General features: G+C 41.6%; 1 protein-coding gene across 6 annotated transcripts in view; it reads right to left on the reverse strand.

Annotated features, from left to right (window-relative positions):
* Window positions 1-319: 319 nt before the first annotated feature.
* PTPRO (protein tyrosine phosphatase receptor type O) overlaps window positions 320-22,226 on the reverse strand; it is a 209,965-nt gene continuing 188,058 nt past the window's right edge. For 5 of the 6 annotated variants that reach the window (XM_075122144.1, XM_075122135.1, XM_075122129.1 and 2 more), the window contains 8 exons: window positions 22,090-22,180; window positions 21,531-21,607; window positions 18,918-19,052; window positions 13,402-13,524; window positions 11,457-11,611; window positions 8,432-8,567; window positions 4,471-4,591; window positions 320-3,027 (listed from right to left, as the gene is read on the reverse strand). In XM_075122144.1, coding sequence (XP_074978245.1) covers window positions 4,487-4,591; window positions 8,432-8,567; window positions 11,457-11,611; window positions 13,402-13,524; window positions 18,918-19,052; window positions 21,531-21,607; window positions 22,090-22,180 — 822 coding nt within the window. In that variant the 3' untranslated portion in view covers window positions 320-3,027; window positions 4,471-4,486. The remainder of the gene's footprint in view (window positions 3,028-4,470; window positions 4,592-8,431; window positions 8,568-11,456; window positions 11,612-13,401; window positions 13,525-18,917; window positions 19,053-21,530; window positions 21,608-22,089; window positions 22,181-22,226) is intronic. The other variant, XM_075122133.1, reaches the window with a different exon arrangement.

Consider the following 22,226-nt stretch of genomic DNA (forward strand, 5'->3'; position numbering starts at 1 on the left):
TAACAGAAATGGGAGGCAGCCTGTAGGAAGACGACCAAAAAGAAAATATCATCATGTCACCCTTTTAACCTAAATACCATTTTGGCTTTTATATAAATGTCTGGTGTGGCGCCTGTACCATTTGCAGAAATGGTGGTGGTTGGTTACCCTATGTTTAATTATGGCGTGTAGGCTACAGTCATACCATATCCAGTCTGTGTCGTGTTATAACATCCATCTTTGCTGTGATGGTTTAGAACTAATTAACCTCTGTTTCAAAAGGGCCAATCAGTGAGCAATGGACAGTGACAGCACACAAATAAATAAAACATACACAAGGTTTTCTTTGACCAGTGTAATTTGTGCCATTCAAGCTCACACAGCTCTGGCCCCAAGCTCAAAGTCTATTCTACAACCTCAAATAAGCTAGGCCTAAAACAGATACTTCATACACATTACTGCTCTGATTGAAACTTATAACACTTCCAACAGAATGAAATCAACACACTTGTTTTCCTTCATTGATTGTAAAGCAATGCCTATGCTTCTATGGGCAGTGTGTATGGTGTATAGCCGTATAACGAAACCACTACACTGATGATCTACTTCTAAATATGCATGGACCATAACTCTAGTTTACAGGATGTTCATCCTACTCAACTTTAGAGAGGAGCCTGAACCAAAACCCCAGTGCCAAACACCCCTGTACTTTGTGGCAGAGTGGAAGCTGCAATCCAAACCTGGACCTTAATTTTGATGCCAGCCCCATCTCCAATGTGGCAGCTGAAAATCCTAGATCCAAGTATTGGGCGTTTGAACTTCAGATATGACGGTTGCAGATTAGGTCCAGGCCCATGCCCATGCTGCAAGGAATCAACCAGCCATTAAGCTGTTCATGTCTCCTCCTGAACAAAGAACTTTGTGTACCTGTGGATATATAAATTAATAAGACAGGTAGTACATCCTAGGTAAGCACAGGAAGGCTTGAAATACATACAGAAATAGAGACTGTGGCAAGGGCTGCAGGGCTCTGGGGCTTTTCGTCCTGGTTTACAATTCTGAATTCTACTTAGGTGAGGAGAGACGACGGTCTGCTGGGTGGCCTTCATGCAGTAGCCACCCTAGAGAAAATGGCACCCTTGTTGTCATTTGTGGCACAGAGGTGAGCCCTTCAGCTCAGGGTTGAGGCACATTGGTGGGGCAGTAGAAGAAGCTTGCATGGTTGTAGCCTGAGCAGTTACCAGTTCTGTCCATGAAGACAGGATTTCAGTCTCCAGGACTATCAAGCTGGCCTCTTGCACCAGCACTAAATACCCAATTAAAAAAAAAATATGGGGGTTACATTCCAGCTCTTAACTGAGTGGCATCACCATACAAGTGATACAGAAGTGGAGACTGAACTAACTTGTTGGTGCGTAGAGGTGATCCCTCCATGACAGGACAGAGAGACATAGGTAGGAAATATGGGGGGAAAGTAGAGCTGCTGCCACCCAGTCAGTGATCAGAGGGTGTAGCTTTCAGTGGGTCTGGAACCCTTTCGCAAGTACCCAATTTACTTTTGGAGAGGGGAATAGAGCTATGCCAATATAGCATCAAAAAAGATGATCTTAAATTCTCGGGCTGTGGTGCACAGACACGAGGGTAGAGCGATCCAGGTGGGAAAAGCAGCAGCCTTGCTCAGTGTCATTTTCACAGGTAAGCAATCCAATGTGTTTACTTTCAGTTTTTGTTTACATTGAGTACCATTGCTTCTAACGTCCAATGAGCTGACACAAAGTAACAGGTTACAAAAATGCCATCGACATCCACTCTGAAATTATCCATGTCACAATACACAACGATGTACCGGAATTATACAAAGCCAAAAAGAATATAACATACCTAATTATGCTGACTAGAAATAAAACTTGACAGCAAAAAAACCCAAACAACAAAAAACCCAACCCCAAAGTCCCTGCAGGAATCAGTACCGATGCTTTGACAACATCCTGGTAACGAACCCATAAAATTTCCGTAGCATGCCAAAACCCTCATTTCCACATCACCGTGAATTCCCAGCTCGTCAGAGAGATGCTGCTGCATTCATTACAGCAATTATTTTTTTCTCAACATGAATCAGCTTCTCATTTTTACACAGGGCGAATATATTTGAGAAGAACAAACAAATCAAGGGTATAGGCACCATAGACTGCTCAGACAGCTAAATGCTACAGCAAGAGAGCCTAAAGGTTCTCCAGCTCCAAACTCTTCTCCACTTTCAATAGCTTCAGTCTTAAAAAAAAAAAAATTGTACCTGATCAGGGGCGTTACTGAAATGAGTAAAGAGAGGAACGATCCTGCTGTTTAATGAGGAGGATCACAATCAAGAACCAGACCAACAGAAGCTTTCTAATGTAGGTCTTCTACACTAGCCTTGAGCTATATTGTTTGGATTTCAGGAGTGTTACTAAAGCTCCCCAGGTACTGTATTCTCCCTACTCCACTGAAGCACAGAACCACCGTGCTGCCGTAAACAGAGTCAAATCAATATCCCATTTCCTCTTGACAAAATCCACAATCCTTCAGGTTTGTACATGCCTCGTATTCACGAATGAGGTATTATTAGATGCTAACAATGCCTGTTCTCTTATGGACTTCAGCACAGACCAGAAACACATGAAGAAAGCTCTTCTTCATTCAGATACAGCCATTTAAAAAATATTGCACTTCCTTTAACCTTAAGCCCAACCTGCACAGAAAAACTTAAACCAAACCAAACAAACCCTTCAGGAGTACTGTATTTTATGCACATATTATAGTATCTTTTCCGTCCTGTTGTTTTAGTTGAATTTGGTCCAGTATTTTAAAAATGTCCAGAAATTAAACAGTCCGAAAGACACTGCAGGCTCTTTAAGGCTAAATCTCCCCAGTGCTTCTAAAATTTAAAGTATCTTTCTTTTATTGTCCGTATACTGCAAAGCAGCGGCCTTCCATGGCAAAACAGCTAGCAGTTCAATCAAACAAACAAAATCTGAAGCAAGGGAAGATGGGTGTACTTCATGGTCTCACCTGGAAGAAAGCAAAGCAAATGGATCCTGTTTGAAAATGATACACAACATTAGCCATTTATTTTTAGTTTTACCTGAAGCTCTGTATAGGAAGGAAGGGAACAAAAAACCAGGACATACAGGTCAATATGTTGAAAACTCACAAGTGATATTGAATGCAAAACTTGATAAACCTTACTTGGGCCTAATTTTCAGAAAGTGTTCAGCAATCCCCTTTTATAAATCAAGTTGGGCACCAAAAAATAGAGGCAGCCAGAATCACTAGTCACTTTTCATAATATTGGCCACAGTTTCTATTCCTGGATTATTAATTATTTGTATGCATGTATGTTTGAGAGAATCTCAGCTTCTCCACCCCCCACCCCACTTCAGTTAGAAACACAATTTAAAGAAAAATATATTGGGGACAAAAGTCCAGCGGACCTGATGGGAGAAATGGAAGGAGAGAAAAAGGAACAATTTGTGGAATAGAGGGGAAGGCAGGGTCCAAAGTTTATATGATAAATTGTATAATCAAACACTTACATAGCACAGGCTACCCATATATCTCAACGTGCTTTACAAAGTTAGCTCAATATCATTAACTCAGTTTTACCGATGGGCAAATTGAGGCACGCAGCTGCTAACTGATGTACCTAAGAATGCACGGTGACTCAATGGCAGCGCTGAGAATAGATCCCCAGCATTTTGAGCCCATGGACCATGCTGCCTGTCAGCAGGTTGACAACACATTTTGGTTTTGTAATTTTTTTGCCTGTTGCACTTAAATAAAAGTGTACTTAAGACATCTGTATTAATCGTTAAGTTGCTCAGTGTTAGTGCTGGTAGCAACTTCGGACTGCTTCCATAGCAGGTTCATAAATTCCTTAGCTTTTACTCCTGGAGTATATTTACTGGCAGCTGTCTCTGCAGCAGCCCCGGTGCTGGGATTGCCGTACAGGGAGGGGGAGGGATTCAGTTGGCCCTGATAATTTGACACTTTGTAGATAGTGAGTGAGTGATGACAACTCCTTGTGACTTTTTGATTTTTAATTTCCTCTTAAACCTTAGGAAAGTGCAGCAACCTTATCAGGGCGATTTATGTGAAAAACCAGAAGAGGGTTTTATTCAGCTTTTTTTTTTTTTTTAATTAAATGATTGGTGAGCCAGAAAGGTCTAAAAATGCGAAGAAATGTGTGATTTATCATTCCATGCTAACGCAAACAGCTAAGGGGATTTCCCTCTCATTCTCTGCACACACTACCACCCCCACTGGGGCCCAGGGGGAAAAGGAGCGGGCAGGAGACCAGGCTTGGAAAGCTTCAACCCTAAGGTAAAATTCTTGGAGTATGGGAAAAGGTATAATGAAGGTTCTGCCGTAAAACATTAATTTCACCAGTTGCTACCAGCTGACTGGGATTATAAATCGTGAGCAGAACTGAAGGGGTGATGCTGTCATACGTACCACCTGGGATTCTGAACTAGGACTTGCTGACATTCTCATATATGACATCACTGATGCAGAATTGCTGTTTCTTCTTTAGCCACATCAATTGCACACACTGGTGAATAAAAATGTATTGTTCCTGGAAGCAAGACCAAACGTATATATTTTTGCACCTGGTATAGCTCGGTTAAACCTGGCCAATGAAGTAACATTGATAACAATAGTCTGCATACACATTCTTAAATAATATCTGTAGTCATTAATATTCTGGCTGCATATCTGTGTCCCCATTCAAGAAATTATAGTATACAACACCAATGGAAGCGCAAAGCTCATCAGACCTGCCCGTGTCACTATTCTTGACTCTTATTAATTAACTGAAAAATTAAGAGACTGTAGTTGTGTTGACTGAATTTATGACACCTGAAGAATGGTGCGGTCTGCTAATGGGAATTATGAAGTATGTAAGGCAATAAAATGTATGAAGATATAAGTGAGGAAGGGGTCAGGTCTGATATTATTTGATACTAAAGTGCTCTTCTATCAATCAGACAAAGGTGTAACAAGATTCAAGGACTGGAAGTTGAAGCTAGATAAATTTGGACTGTAAATAAGGCACACATTTTTAACAGGAAGCGTTATCAATCTTTAGAACAATTTACCAAGGGTAGTGGGGCTTCTCCATCACTGCTCATTTTTAAATCAAGATTGGATTTTCCCCCTCTAAATGAGATGCTCTAGTTCAAACAGGAATGAATTCAGGGAAATGCTAAGGCCCGTGTTATGCAGCAGGTTAGACTAGATTATCACGGTGGTCCCTTCTGGCTTTACACTCTATAAATTATTAGCCCCCATACCATTTTGGCTATTGTTTGGTCAGATCTCACAAACTAAACAGTGTCAGTACTTGGAGGGGAGGCCTCCCAGGAAAATCCAGATACAAGCAGCAGCAGTGGTGATTCTGTAGGTGGCACTCCCATCTCTGGGGTAGTAATACCCTGCTGTGGTAAGAGGGGGCTTTGTTGGCGAGATGGAAAACTGAGGTTATTACAAGATCCTTGGCATGGTTTGCAAGAATAGTTACGTTAACCTCACAGTGCTAGCCAATTTACAACTGGGCAATTATATTCTACCATCCTAAATTGCCCCTGCAATTGCAACCTGTCTCGTAGCTTTGGAGGGCACTGTTGAATAACTGCTACATTTCCCCTGGCCGTAGCTGCATTTTGGGGCGTGTGAAGCAATTCTTGTGTGTGTAATTTTGGAAGTACTTTAGTATATAGAGGAGCTTCTGTACAAAATCCTTATATTCTAATTGCTTGAAAATATATTATGCCCTTATATCATCATATTCCTTAGATTTAGGCAAATAAAAGCCATACTTGGTGCGTTTCTATGCATGTGTGTCTATAACTTGTGACTCGTCACAATAAACCGCTAAAAACTGATGGTTTCTGTTCATAGAGTGTTTAATAACTTATTTATTTATTGTGGGATTATCAACCACCAAATTACTTACACTATAAGAAGCTTGGGGCCAGGGCCATGTTTCATTGTATGTGTGTACAGTGTTAAGAACAATGTTGATCTTTAATTGGGACCTCTGAATAATAATTCATTTCACCTTGAATTCTAAACCTCATTCCAACGTAAATGGAGGCAAAACTTGATAAAACCATCAATCCTTCTCCAGGCCTTGTGCAGAAAGGGAACATTCCCGCAAAACCTGACACAGATGTCTAAGAGGTCTGAGATGGCTTTAAGCCACAACATTGGGGTTTGGATTTCATATTTCCTCCCCGAAGTTGTTCACACCCCAGGATTTGGTTCAGCTCCTTACAAATATGGGAACATCTACACACAGATATAAGCCCTGCAGCATGCCTATGGCTGGTCTCCACCCTCCCAGGGTCCCAGAGCTTGGGCTCCAGCTTCACAGCCTGTATGTCTACACAGCAATTTTTCAACCCTGAAGCCCAAGCCCCATGAGCCCCAGTCAGCTGTGTGTTTTACATCCCCAGGTGCACACACACACTTTATGAGGCCAGCTCAAAATTCAGATCTCAAATCTAACTGGATTTCAAATATCCATTATCCTGGGATCCCCGGTTTTGATTCAGGCTCATCTCTCCTCTAAACTCACCTGGGGTTCACTCAGTTTGTAAACTGTTCAAGGAACAGTGGCCAAGTTTCCAGTTTGGAAGGAAACATGAAACCAGGTGAGCTGTGTGTGGTTTCAAGTTTTGTAATGAAAGGTTCACACAGCTCTAACCCATCCGTCCTGTTTGCTCTTAAATTACACTGACACCTAGTGGCCTGTGTGGATACAGCTTTATAAAGACTAGGAAATTCCACTCTAATTTAAAAAGAAAAAACCTGAAGAGGTCAGGGCTGGCAAGCACAGAAATGCATGACACCCTGCCTGTGAGGTAAGATTTTCCTGTTTGTCAGGATGTATTAGAGCAAGCTTTGTTGACTAAAACAGGTGTCTCCCCTTCACAAGGCCAATGGGATGTATCCTTGCTCCCCAGTATTTAATCCTGCCCACTGGCACCAGTTCCTGGAGCACTTTAATCTTGATCTAGCTTTTGAGGCGTTACAGAGCCCTTCTGTTGGTGTGTGAGTATTAGGAAGAGAAAGGAAAGAGACTCTAGTGATGCTTTGCTAAAATGCTAGTGCAGCAGGGAAAAGGCCAGCTGGCCAACAGTATGAAACTTGGAAACAATATGAAAATTGGAAAGCCATCAAAATGGATTGTGTGGGATTGCGGAACTCCCTGCTCCCCAAATAAAAAAGCAGATCAAGCAGCACATCCTGGTCTCTCCATCACTCTCCTCTGAACCATACTCAACTGAACAAAAGTGAAAGCCTATTCTATGACATGGTAACTCAGTGAAATTCAAGAATTAAAACTAAAACAAAAACACCAAATAATTTCCATGCCTTAAATCGCAGTCTTTCCTATGACATCAGTAGGCATTGGATCAGGTCAGGTGATGGGGAAAGGTGCTTACCTGGCTGACTCCTCTAGAGAATGAAGTCCTCTACATACAAAAAGCAACAAGATAGGCAATGGCACTGCAGGCTTCCCTCATACTACCTCAGCTAATTTGCATCTACCTTGATCGGGAGTGACCCATCTCTAAGGACAGTTCATCCTCCAGACCCAGTAAATCCTGTGCGTATCTGTGAAGTCTGACATTTGTGCAGGTGGTATTGTGATGTGGTCTCCGCACTGGGAACTGGGTGGAGATCACAGACTTGTTTCATGTATCCAACAGGCAACTGACAAATAAAAACTTTCAGCTATAACTAATGCTCTTGGGAATAAAAAGGGGCAAATAATTCCGTTCTAAAACTTTGGTCTATTTGTTTCTGCAGTAGTGAAATTTTCACAGAAGTATTTTGATTTTTTTTTATTTTTCAACAGAAACTTTAGCCAAGAAACAGAGAGGGAAGTAGGGGAAAGAAACCTCATGCCCCGCCTTTTGTTTTGTTTTTGTTTTCCAATTTTTGTATTGTCACTGTATAACTCTTGGGTCATCAGCTTAGTCAGATGACACTTTCCTGAATGGCTCCGAATGGTGGTCTGATCTGACTACCAGTCCTATACGTCATTTAAACCCTAGATCAAGTCCACTGTTTTTTCAAAATGGTGCATTTTATATAACTCATGCACTTCTATTTTAATGCTTGTTCAGACTAGTTTCTTACAAGGTGGGACTAGCCTGTCTGCATTAGAAAGCTTCAACTAGGTTGTAAGTACATTGATCTATCCTGATCTATTGATAGTTTAGGTAGCAGACTCATAAAAATGTGGAAGTAGTATACATTTAGCATGGAGAAGACGATTATTTTATCTATTTACAGGACTATGTCAGAACCTCAATAGATTCTGCAGCACAAAATAGTTATGATACCTACATTAGTGCAACATGGTATTTTTAATTTTGAAAATACATGAAAATGAAATTCATACCTCTGTCTGTACCATGGACATCCTATAAGACCGCATTTCAGACACCAGCCCTAATATATCTACAAACTCATGATCCCGAATGTGCTGTAAGAGCCGATCCAATGCTATAAATGTTCCTGTCCGTCCCACGCCGGCACTGCAATACACACATCGTTACAGGTTACTACTTTTTGGGGGTGGGAGCGGACGGGATGAGGGGTTGTGGGGTAAAGAAAGCAAATGGTGTGCTGTAATTCAGAATTATGAAACAATCATCCTGATGAAAATATGTCTAATTTGCACTGGATTCACACAATTGACTAATCCTTCGAATATAGGCCGCACAGTAATTCACAGTTCACACCAAAGAATGCACAGGACTAAGGGCTTTGCAATGATTTCACCTTTCTTAAAAAAAGTATAATAGTTATACAGAAGAGCTGTGATAGGCAACTGACTAATCCTACCTAGCTGAAACTATCTGGGCTGAAAAACTCCGACCCTCAGAGTGATATTCTGGGCAAAATCCGACAGGGTAAATTTGGCCCCCTCTCACAGTCTTACATTTTCTTGACTGACCACCTTATGCTGGCAAGTCCCTTTCTCCCTTATATTTTTTCCTCATGATGATGAGAGGTATAAAACTACTTGAGCTGTATCTGTGAATACACATAGACCTACAATTATAGTGCCTACAGCAAATGAGCTTGACCAAGTTACACTTGCAGTTCCACCAGGTTTAGTTTCTGCAAAGTCAACAGACTTCTTGTGAAATGGTCACTGCTTTTGAGGGCAACAGAAGAGATTTTCAGCTGCTGGAGGCTCAGTACCTTTTAAAATCAGGCAATTTATGGATTTAAGAGGCTAACTTTGGAAGGATGAGGGAGCAGATGGAGAAAGAGATAAAAACAAATATATTGTGTGTGAGACTTTCTCTAATAGAGAGAGAGAGAGTGAAAATCTTAGTTTAATTTTATTAGACCTGATTTTTAAAGGTGCAGAACAGTTTGATGTAAATAGATGTGGATCCAACATTCTAAAAACCAAACCATTTGCTTTCACATTCTTGATACAACCGTATGTGAAATTGGTAAATGTTATTTGCATACCTCAGAGAAAAGTTTTATGTGGACATGGGGTGGCTGTAGGCATAAATTGACTAGGCAGATGCATAGAATATCATATATCTGGGACTCTGGTAGGATATTTATCAATCCAATAAAAGTGGTTGATTTTATAAATATGACTGAGATGGGATAAAAATTCATGAATTCAATAAGAGGTTTTTGGTCTAATTAACGTGCAATGTCCAATCATTAATCAATTAATCCACTTTCATGAATTTGGCAGACATGATAAAAAATCATGACTCCAATAGATAAAATAATAAATGTATGACTCTAAGAGGTAGTCATCAGTTTAATAAATCCAGTAACAGACTATCAATTTCATGCATTCATTAAAGTTAGAGAAGACTTTTAATGGTCTCCAAAAGTATCCAGAAAACATTAATTGGTTCATTTTTTCCCACTGATTTCATGAAACCGTGACTTCTATCCATGCATTGCAAGACCTACAGTACACTTTAGCATTCTATCCAAAACCACATTTCTCTGCAGGTGGCATTATCCTTATGAAAAATTAAGACACTAATGGTCTAGCGTACCACTGCCAGCCCCTGTACTCTCCCCATGCAAAGTATGCATGAGCCAGGGGACTTAAGTATAGGGTTGTGAAATTAAATGCTTTAGCTAAGTCCCCTCTTTGAGCCTACCAGTGTCTGTCTCAACTTTGCATTAGGGCTCTGTCCCGCTGCTGTACTCAGCATGAGTTCACCCAGGAACTTCTGTGCCACAACTCATCAGCAGGACTGAACACGATTAGAAATGACAAATGCTGCTATTGTGCCACTTCCTAGTAAGAATTCTGGAAACCTCATGGGGAACTAGAAAGGGTGATACTGTAAAAGGCTGTTCGCTGAGTAATGTCCCGGTTATTTAGGGCACACCATGTGACTGCAAAGGAAAATGTTCCAAACACCACTGCAGTGACGAGGAAGCTATGCTGGAGGCTTTTGACATTGTTTGCATGCAACATAACTGCATCTGTACATACCCAAACACACATTTTCACAACTTGTGAGCAGATGCCTTAGGATGGGTGATAGAGGGAGGTGGGGCTAATAGCTTCATGAAGCTTTGAGTTCCATTCAGGGCATACCTAGCAGTTTAAACTCACACTAAATGATCTGTTACACACCTCTCTCTCTACGAAGTAACCCTATAATAATCTATCATTACCAGGAGTAGTCTTACCATTACACATTGTGGGGCAAATTAATCTTTGATGTCACTACAATGGAGTTACATCAGGAATCAATTTGGCACAATCTTTAATGCAGCAGCTGGCTTCGGAGAGCTCAACAGCGTCTTACAAAAAGCCTGACGATGAACAAGGGTGACAGTTACTATATTAAAATGCTGCCCTCAAGAAAAGAAAAACCCATATATTGTGTCATGCCTACTGCCTGCCCATAGATTTAACTCCCAACATTGTGTACTGAAGGCCAAATTATCTGAGAGTGATGATCTACACAGAGTATGTCTCTGTAGGGAAATAGCATTCTGCTTCACAGACTGTTGTTTTGATTTTTTCCACCTGAATTGCAAAAACATGGAAATGCAAGTGTTCGGCAAGGTCCTCTGATGATATAAAACAATGTAGCCTCATGGACGTCAGTGGAGTTATGCTAATTTACCTCAGCTGAGTATCAGACCTGCAATACTTTACTATGATAAAAATATATGGTATACATCACTCACTCTCTTTCCCCGTACATCTAGGAACATAGAATGAAATCCTGGCCCCATTAAAGTCAATGGCAAAACTCTCACTTACTGCAATAGGGCCAGGATTTTACCATAAAACATAAATAAAATACAATTCTCAGCACCTTAAAGGTGGAAAGAAATCCCTCCCTCCAGTGTTCTTCTCGATGTATTTCAATGGTTACGCATTAAAGGAAAATGGAAAATTAAGCCTTTACCTGCAGTGTATGGCCATGGGGCCTTTACTCTTTGTTGACTGCTGTCTGACCATCTGTACAAACTGCAAGATGCTCTCTGCAGCATTTGTAGTGGGGACACCATGATCAGGCCAGGCAGTGTAGTTAAAATGCATTACATCTTGTACCTCATCAGCCTAAGGCGGAAAAAACAGAACAGCAGCATGTTCATGTTTGTTTTACCTGTGCAGACATGTTCAATCTGACTCATGCATTTACAAATGCCGACTGATGAAATTAGAGTTAGTCAAAAATGGTAAAGATTGTATGTGAAAATTTTCAAATGATTTTTGCTCCACAGTTTCAAAAAGGAAATATATTTTTTGTAAAACTTAAAAACAATAATCAAAAATTGTATGGTTTGGGGGTTTTGTTTTTGTTTCTCCTTTTTCTCTTTCTTCTCATTCCATTTTTCTTGAAAGACCAGAAACTTGGGAATTTTAATATCCAGGTTTAATTGGAAAAACAAACAAACAAAAACAGTTTTTTCGGAAGACTCTTTTTTTTTAAACAAAAACATTTGGCTTTCAAAAAATGTCTAACAGTTCTAACTGAAATATATTAGAAGGCTAGGACATTACTTCAACAAACAAGGATCTGGCTTTGTGACAAATGCACTCAAGTGACAGTTTTTTATCCCCACAACTCAGGACAGAGAGTTGATGCTGTGAATTCCTACAACACTACGGTTCTGATCCATTGTATCAGTCTCCCATTCTTGCACAAGATCAAACAATGATTTCTGTAAATATTCGTCCCATTCAAAACATTGGGAGGCAGAGCTGAAATTGGAAGAGAGACCTGAAAATCTGGATGCTTATCCAAACACCTTTGGTTCAGAAATCTGATGCTCTCAAAAGAATTACTATATTTCCTGGTTTTGATAGGCTGGAAATAGCTCAAGAATGGACTTTCTGGTCCAAATTAAAAAGTATGGGAATGCACAGGAATGGTCGCGGTTTGATTCAGTTCTATTACGTTGCATTTTACAACGGTTTTGATTCAGTTCTATCATATTGCATTTTACAATGGTTTTGCCGATTCCTAGCTGTACTCCTGCCTGTGCCTGACCCTTAACAAAATAAAGTGTTTGAAAGATTGGAATGTGCAGTAGGCTCCTCCCACTTCCTCTGCTTAGAGCAGTTAATACAGCAAAATCTTCTATTTCACAGCACCACGGGATGGGATACCGTTCATGAATTAAATTCTGTTTTATTCAACAGCATTTAGGGACGTGGCCTCAAAAGAATGCCAAGAATAACACACAATTACCTCCTTTACAAACAATATTCCTCAACTTCTACATCCTTATTTTCAGGCCTTGAACAGTTTATAACTGAAAATAGGACTATCGTCTGATACACGGGACCAAAAAAAAAGTGGCTGAAATGTGGGCTCCAAACAAACCATTATCATTAATTATTTGTACTACACTAGCACTTAGAAGCCCCAGTCATGATCAGGGCCCCATCATGCTAGGTGCTGTGCATCAGGTCTTCACTACCTAAGGATCCTCCTGGGAACCCTCAGGTGTCCAGTTAGGCACCATTAGTGCTCCTTTGCATCACAGCAGCAACTTACCAAACATACCAGTTTTTGTGGAGGATTCTGTGGTGTGAACATTTGTCCACTAGGATCTAGACTAGAGAGACAACCTTTTCCCTCTGGAGATGCCTGGGATGGATAGAAATTAGAGAAGGGCCTGAACCAAAACCCCAGATCAGAACATCCTTGAAATCTGAAGGTGCTTGCAATCAAAATCTATTTATGAATGTTGCTGTTGGTCCCTTTCTCTATAACTAACTGCCCCCAGAACTCCAGGTCTGAACACCCCTGAATTTTGGAGTGAGAGAGATTTGGATCCAAATTTTGCAGGATGGGCTGATCTCTAATGAAAAGCAATGAAACATCTTTCTCGGTCACCCACATAGCTGATTCTGAAGTTCCTAAAAGACCAGTCTGTTTGCTCCTCCTCCGAAAGCATCTCCACTGTGATGTCCCCATAAGCAATAGGCTCTTCTGTAAAAGGCCAGTAATGATCACATTTCACCTAGAAGAAAAGAAAAACAACAGTACAATCAAAATCTATTTAGACTCAAGTTTGGGAAGCAACACAGCAGAATTTTGCTTGGCACTTAAGCATGCGTGTGTTATGTAGATGTGTGTGTGTAAACTCTCAACAAAAATGAAGCTTTAGAAAAGCAGCCTCATTATGGCTCATAGACTGTAGACAAAAAGAAAAGGAGGACTTGTGGCACCTTCATCATCCAATGAAGTGAGCTGTAGCTCACGAAAGCTTATGCTCAAATAAATTGGTTAGGCTCTAAGGTGCCACAAGTCTTCCTTTTCTTTTTGCGAATACAGACTAACACGGCTGCTACTCTGAAAGACTGTAGACAGTTGTCATCCCCAACAGAAGACCATTGATGATCTCAAATAACAAGTGTCCAAATGCAGTGAACAAGATCATACATGAAAGGAAACAAAAAATATATGTTCCAAGTGTTCTCTATTACAGTGTAAAGGACCATGATGTAATATTTTTATTTTATTTAGATTTAAAATAATAAAGACAACCAAACAACACTCTAGGCACCCTAACATAACCAACCATACAGTAAATACAATAAAATTAAATCATAGAAGCATTAAAATCCATTCCACAGGAACCATTTACCCCAGGGGAGGGCAAACTATGGCCTGCGGGCCGGATCCGGCCCGTTAGGGTTTCAATCCGTCCTGAGGGATTGCCAGCCCCGTGGCGCAGTAGGGCTAAGGCAGGATCCCTGCCTGCCCTGGCCCTGCACCGCTCCCGGAAGTGGCTGGCACCATGTCCTTGCAGCCCTGGGGGAGGGTGGGGTAGAGGGCTCCATGTGCTGCCCTCATCTGCAGGCACTGCCCCCCCGCAGCTCATATTGGCTGGGAATGGGGAACCACAGCCAATGGGAGTTTTGGGAGTGGTACCAACAGGCGAGGGCTGCCCCTTCCACCCCCAGGAGCCACTGCCGGACATGCTGGCCACTTCCGGAAGCGGCACAAGGCCAGGGCAAGCAGGGAGCCTGCCTTAGCCCTGCTGCACGACGCAAATAGCGCCGGCTGGAGCCCGCACCCCGAATCCCTCCTGCACCCGACACCCCAACCCCCTTCCCTGAGCCTCCTAACCCCCTGCCACACCCCCTACTGCACCCCAACCCCCTGCCCTGAGCCCCTTCCTGCACACCGCACTCCCTCCCACACCCTCAGCCTTCTCCAGAAACCCTATGAAACAGGCGTCTCTTTCAGCATGCTTGCAAATCTGTGTTATTTTGGAACAAGAGAAGGTGGGAAGAGCAAGTTCCAGAGCTCCCACAAAGAACAGCCTGCCAGTCACTCTCTTTCTCTTACAATGAGGAGGATCCAGTTAAGTGTCCATGCTGACTGCAGCTGTGGAAGTATGGCATGGGGAGAGAGGCATGTCCATTGGCCTGTGCCAGCCCATTTATGGCTTCATAGCTCATAACCGACACATTAAACTCAACCCAGAGACCAATGGGCAGCTAGCTATCCTGGAACATTGCTGTCACTATGTCCTGCTCAATAAGCAAATTGCTGCATTCTACACCAGCCTCAGTCTCCGAATGGTTTTAAGGTGTAATCCCATGTAGTGAGCATTGCAATAGCCAAATCTTGAGGTAACAAAAGCACGGATAATGGTGGCAAGGTCTGTGGCCAGAAGGAAAGGCCACAGTGTCCTAGTCAGGCACTGATGGGAAACAAGAGACTGGGCCACTGCTGTGATGTGGTTATCAAACAGCTCGGGGGCTAATATCACCCCTGAGTTGTGAACACTTATCTAATGACAGATGTACTCCTTCAATCCAAGGGGCTGATATTACCCCTGCCATCTCCCCTGGCTGCTTCCCCAAACCCATCATCATTGCCTCAATCTTAGCTGGGTTGAGCCTCAGCCAGCTCACTTTCATCCATGTGCCAACCTTGACTAGACAGCAACTGAGAAGCTGAACTGCATCATCCAAATCAGACAAGACAGATACACAGATTTGGGTGTCATCATCATGCTGCACCCCATGTCTCCTTACTAGTAACAAACTTGGACAGATGATTAGGGAGGAGTATAAAAAATACTGCTCAAGCATGCAGGGGTGTAACCAGGAAGGCCAAAGCACAAATGGAGTTGTAGCTAGCAAGGAATGTGAAGGGTAACAAGAAGGGTTTTGACAAGTATGTTAGCAACAAGAAGGCAGCCAGGAAAAGTGTGGGACCCTTACTGAATGGGAGAGGTAACCTAGTGACAGATGCTGTGGAAAAAGCTGAAGTACTCAATGCTTTTTTTGCCTCAGTCTTCACAGAAAAAGTCAGCTCCCATACAGCTGCACTGGGCAGCACAGTATGGGGAGGAGGTGATCAGCCCTCGGTGGTGAAAGAACAGGTTAACGACTATTTAGAAAAGCTGGATATGCACAAGTCCATGGGTCTGGGTGCAATGCATCCGAGGATATTGGGGGAGTAGGCTGATGTGATTGCAGAGCCATTGGCCATTATCTTTGAAAACTCATGGCAATCAGGAGGGGTCCCGGATGATTGGAAAAAGGCAAATATAGTGCCCATCTTTAAAAAAGGGAAGAAGGAGAATCCAGGGAACTACACACTGGTCAGCCTCACTTCTGTCCCCAGAAAAATCATGGAGTAGGTCCTCAAGAAATCCATTTTGAAGCACTTGGAGGACAGGAACAGTCAACATGGATTCACCAAGCGCAAGTCATGCCTGACCAACCTGATTGCTTTCTTTGATGAGATAACTGGTGCTGTGGATATGGGGAAAGCGGTGGATGTGATATACCTTGACTTTAGCAAAGCTTTTGATATGATCTCCCACAGTATTCTTGCCAGCAAGTTAAGAAATATGGATTGGATGAATGGACTATGAAGTGGATAAAAAGCTGGCTGGATCGTTGGGCTTGGCTCAATGTCTCGTTGGCAGTCGGTATCAAGCGGAGTGCCCCAGGGGTTGGTCCTGGGGCCGGTTTTATTCAACATCTTCATTAATGATCTGGATGATGGGATGAATTGCACCCTCAACAAGTTTGTGGATGACACTAAGATGGGGGGAGAGGTAGATATGTTGGAGGGTAGGGATAGGGTCCAGAGTGATCTAGACAAATTGGAGGACTGGGCCAAAAGAAATCTGATGAGGTTCAACAAGGACAAGTGCAGAGTCCTGAACTTAGGACGGAAGAATCCCTTGCCTGGCTACAGGCTGTGGACCAACTAACTAAGCGGCAACTCTGCAAAAAAGGACCTGGAGATTACAGTGGATGAGAAGCTGGATAGGAGTCAACAGTGTGCCCTTGTTGCCAAGAAGGCTAACAGCATATTGGACTGCATTAGTAGGAACAGATCTTGCCAGCAGATCAAGGGAAGTGATTATTCCCCTCTATTCGGCACTGGTGAGGCCACATCTGGAGTATTGCGTCTCGTTTTGGGCCCCCCCACCCTACAGAAAGGATGTGGACAGATTGGAGACAGTCCAGTGGAGGGCAACAAAAATGACTAGGGGGCTGAGGCACATGACTTATGAGGAGAGGCTGAGGGAACTGGGTTTATTTAGTCTACAGAAGAGAAGAGTGAGGGGGGATTTGATAGCAGCCTTCAACTACCTGAAGGGGAGTTCCAAAGAGGATGGAGCTAGGCTGTTCTCAGTGGTGGCAGATGACAGAACAAGGAGTAATGGTCTCAAATTGCAGTGGGGGAGGTCTAGGCTGGATATTTTAGGAAAAACTATTTCACTAGGAGGGTGGTGAAGCACTGGAATGGATTACCTAGGGAGGTGGTGGAATCTCCTTCCTTAGAGGTTTAAGGCCCAGCTAGACAAAGCCCTGGCTGGGATGATTTAGTTGGGGTTGGTCCTGCTTTGAGCATGGGGGTGGACTTGATGACCTCCTGAGGTCTCTTCCAGCCCTAATCTTCTATGATTCTATAATATGCAAGATCAGAAGCAATGTACATGTATTAGCTGATTATTGTATTTCACATTCCATTTTGAAAAATAATGCTTTGTCATTTTTACAGAACTCTCACATTGACAGTGTCCCTATTATTAAAATGCCATTGACATCTGCATGTCATTCATATATGTATTATCTGTGCAAATGGCTAGAACTAACAAAGAAAATAGCTGGGAAGCGAATGTGGATGCTACAAATATCATGGCCAAGACTGTGTTGATTTGGTTATCTCAGCTTAATGAAAGAATATCTATTACGTTGACATCTGTTATAATGGCTGCACTGAAACCATGCAATAGAGCCTGTTGTGTCAAATGCTAATTTACAGAGAACAATATGATATTTGGAGGCACGCTTCAATGAAGAGAAAAAGATCACTGGTGCCATCTTTAATTTTAGTATTGTTTTGTTCTCTTGAAAGGTGCCAGAACAACAGTCTTAGGAAATGAGTGTTCTATTCATCCACACAAGAGGTACAGCATGGGCTCTGGCAGCTCCTCCAGGCTGCCCCAACAATGTGCTGGCCTGAAGGGAGAGTAAGAATCTATTTCAGTCCGTAGGTGCTGGAACTAGTGGTGCTGGGGTTGCTGCTGCACCCCCTGGCTTGAAGTGGATCCCATATATACAGGGTTCACAGTTTGGTTCAATGGCTCTCAGCACCTTCAGTCACCATGCCCAGCCAATTCTCTGCCTCTCTGCTGAAACTCCCAAGCAGGGGGATAATCGGTGGCAACTGTCCTAGTAGTTTTTGTGATGTGGATACACACCTGTAGACTAGGAACTGAGCTGGGACCACCACTAATTTCAGAGATGCCAACAAACAGCTATCAGACAGTAACAATTTTTCATTTGCTGCCAGCCTGGATTCAAACCAGTAACAGTCCCCTGAGCCATCCACTCCCTATTGCTGCCATTTTAAAGTCTAATTTGAGTCATGTAAGAATCTTTTACTCTTGATAAAAATCTTGTCAGCCTCTTACAACGGGTAACTTCCTACTAAAGATAGGACCAAAGCCAAACCTGAGGTCCAAACACAGCTGAACTTCAGGAAGTTCATATTTGGATTCAAATATTATGGCTCTATTTGCTACCATTACTCATGGTACCATTCAGCACCAGCTCTTTAGACTTACTGTTTATTATCATTAATATTAATGATTTGTGCTACCGCAGCACCGAGAGGTCTCCATTCAAATAGGGGCCCCATTGTGCTACACTACAAACAAATAGAACTATCCCTGCACTGAAGAGTTTACAATAAATGACCAGGAGTCTCCTTCTCGATCTCCTGTTGATATCATTAGGAGTTTTGGGTTCAGAGGGCATTCAAGAGCTTGCCTTATACTGCTGTTTTGTGTTAAAAAATAATGCAAAGGAACCTAATGACACTAAAATTATTTATTTCCTTGCAAAATGCACATAGGATTATGTTACCTACCCTTCTTTTTTCATTACACTGAGTGAGCATAACAATGATTTGTGATTTTTGCTGGAGAACCATCTTCCAAAAATCATTCCTTGTCTCTGGCAGTGGCCCCTGGGTTGCAATGTATTCCTGTGGTGAGTTGTAGCCCTAAGAGACAGGTGCAATTTGTTAATATACTTCATTTCACAGACTGTTCAGAATATACATTTTCCTCAGGAGCATATTTACAACATGCTTTTAAAGTTACATTTTTGAATGTTTAAGTCCAAAATTCAAAGAGCTTTTTAAAAGTAATTCCTATCATGAAGAAGCCTATATCAAGTTTTTTGGTTTGTTGCTTTTAATTCAGTGAAAACTGTTATTTTTTTAAATCAAAATATTTCCAAGGAGATTTTGAGTCCCAAATACTACAGGAGTACCTGGAAATTAACCTGTGTATGGACAAAAGTGAAACCGACCAATGTAAATTCACTGTTGAAAGTTAGTGAAGTACAAGAAATAAACAGCATAAAAAATGAAAACTAAATCAGGGCTGTTTTTTTTTTACAAAGTTTTAATACATTTAATATGCTGTGAATTCACAAGTACAATAGTTATGTATCCTTATCTTGTCCTTTCCCCCAAATAAATTAAGTAGCACTTGTGGTGAATTAAATGTAATAATAGAATAGAAAGGAAAGGATTAATCAGATCAACTCTAAACAAGGAACATGTGGATAAGTGTTTGCAAGCTCAAGACCCAAATCAGTAAAATACCTGGTAATCTTAGGCCTAAAATAATAGTAATAGGTTATTCTAAAAGTCATAACTCTTAAAAGATTATCAAATATTTATAATTTACTAAACCTGAAGTACCTTTAGGAGACATTATACCCATACATTCCTATCCCTATCTGTCTGATAATCTGTCTGTTTTTATTTGTAGATACTTTTTTGGGCACTATTGTAGAAAAGGGTAATTTTGTAAATAATACAAGATGCCATTTCCGCATCTGCTAGTTAACATATTTGCTTGGTGTAAGGGTTGATTTAACTATGACCCTGGCTGCCTGTTTACAGTGAACGCAGGAGGAGATTATCAGCAGAACTACGTTTAGAAAGTTATCTAACACCCAGAGTAGTTGGGGGGAAAAAAAGACAGATACATTCAAAACACAGTATGTTCCTACATGAATTAGGCTATGGATGTATCAGCCTACAGCATTCAAGTAATTAAAATACTGATGATTTGGAAGCACTTTTCCATAGGCAGCCTATTTCAGCATTTGCCATCTGTAAAAGACTCAGTTCAAACTCAACACTCATAATAATTTGTAAGTACAGAACACATTTCATTTTGCTTCATATGGGGTGTGTATATAACTGATGCATCACATTTTTACTGACAGTGGAAAGCGGATCAACATGAACACTAGGGTTTGAGATGAAACTATCATGAGGTGCCAAGTGGGAGAGTGATCATCCAAATAAGCCAAACACTAACATAGCTGTGTTGTATCTAAAGTATTTGGAAGGTGTATTTTGTGTGTAGCATTAAACATATCTAAAATATAAACATGGAATTGACAAAAGCTGAAGAGACATATCTGGATGCTATATCTATCTATATCTATATCCATATCCATGGATGCTATATAACTGGATGCTATAAAATTGTCATTCTAGTTTTCTGACTGAGCATCAAATGTACACATAATCGATATTTAATGAAGAAAAGAAAGAAAGAGCCTGCCTGGCCTTATCACTTAGTTCTGTGATCTTGTCAGATCTCAGAAGCTAAGTAAGGTCAGTGCTTTGTCAGTGTTTGGATGGGAGACTTCCAAAGTGACGCACGAAGTGCGGATATTGATTCAGTGATTCTCTTCCCATTTTAGTCAGTACTGAACCAAGTCCCTAGCATGAAGCTATGGGCCACTGTGCTGTTTCAGTGGAGAACTAGAACACAGATGTGCCCACCATTTGTAGTCATTAAAGATGCCACAACACACTTCATAACAGCAGGGAACTCTTCCCAGCATCCTGGCCAAATTCTCATGTACAAAATTACATTCTGCCTCCCTACATATCCCATACGGTTACAGCCGAATACAGCATTCTTTACTTCCTGTCCTAAAACTATAGCAGAATTGCTATGAGCTGTTAGACAGCGGCTCTAAACCGCGCAAGGAAGAAGGCGTGAACAGAACAATGCCAAGATCAGGGTAGTGCAAATAGAAGCTATGTTTGCACACCATGCCCTGGCTTGTTCTCTGTGCATTTTTACTATACCTGTATCTCTGGTTCACTGCCTTTATTCCACATAGATTAAAATATTGGAAAAAAACCCTTTAGCTGTTTGAGAATTGCAGTGCAGAGTTTAAACTTTTCATCCGTGTCCCCAGCCAATTTCCTCCCATCTGTAACAGGATGCACACAACTTTCAAAGTTGCTGTGGCAAAATGTGCACAAAACAGGTTTATTGGCTGATGAAAAGTGCTGTTCACTGAAGGCAAAATTAGTGAAATTGCGATAATTTTTTTTTTAAAGTCACCAAATTGCTAGGAGTTTTCACTCTTTTCACTGCCTGTGTGATATTTCCCTACTAAGAACATTAAGCCTCAGGTTGATTTGAGTCTTACCACTTACAGGAATATAGTTGGCATTAATGTAGTCTGAACCTTCTTCTTCATTCATCGAAACTAATCTGACGCGGCTAAAGTCATCTACAAAAAGAAGGAGGGGAGGGGGAAAGAAAGGGGGTAGCTTGAGCAAACTGTGGGAGGTTTTAAATAATCTCTTAAAATCCTGAAACACAATTACACACTCTCCAGCATAACAAAGGCAAAACTGTAGAGGGCCAGCATTCCATTCTAATAAGTACTGCCCAGTTCCTGCTGCATGGATACGGCTTCATTAATGCTGCACACTCCTGCCTTCAAGAGGCTTCACTGTCGGGTCTCTTTGAATCTCATTAAAATCATGAGAAAAAACGAAGAAGGCTGCTCAGCAGTAGGAATGACCTACTATTTTCAATCATGACAAATACAAAACACAGAGTTTCATCCTTTCAAAACGAAGAGAGACCTATTTCTTTTAAAACAAGCTTTTACCTGCTGGAAAACCTGCATCAATTCCACAATTAAAACTCTTCTCCCCCCACACCCCCCGAGGGACCCTCGCAGGAGTCTGCATCTATTGTACTTACATGGGAGGATATTTGTATAGCGATTTTTACATCGATTCATGGGAAGGTCAGCAGCAAAATGGGGTATGTCAAGCCCAATCAGTTTTAGCTCCTGTATATGTCAGAAGGGAAAATGTTGCCATTAAATTGACTAACAC

This window comes from Caretta caretta, chromosome 1 (assembly GCF_965140235.1).
Source record: "Caretta caretta isolate rCarCar2 chromosome 1, rCarCar1.hap1, whole genome shotgun sequence".
NCBI classification, from domain to species: domain Eukaryota; kingdom Metazoa; phylum Chordata; order Testudines; family Cheloniidae; genus Caretta; species Caretta caretta.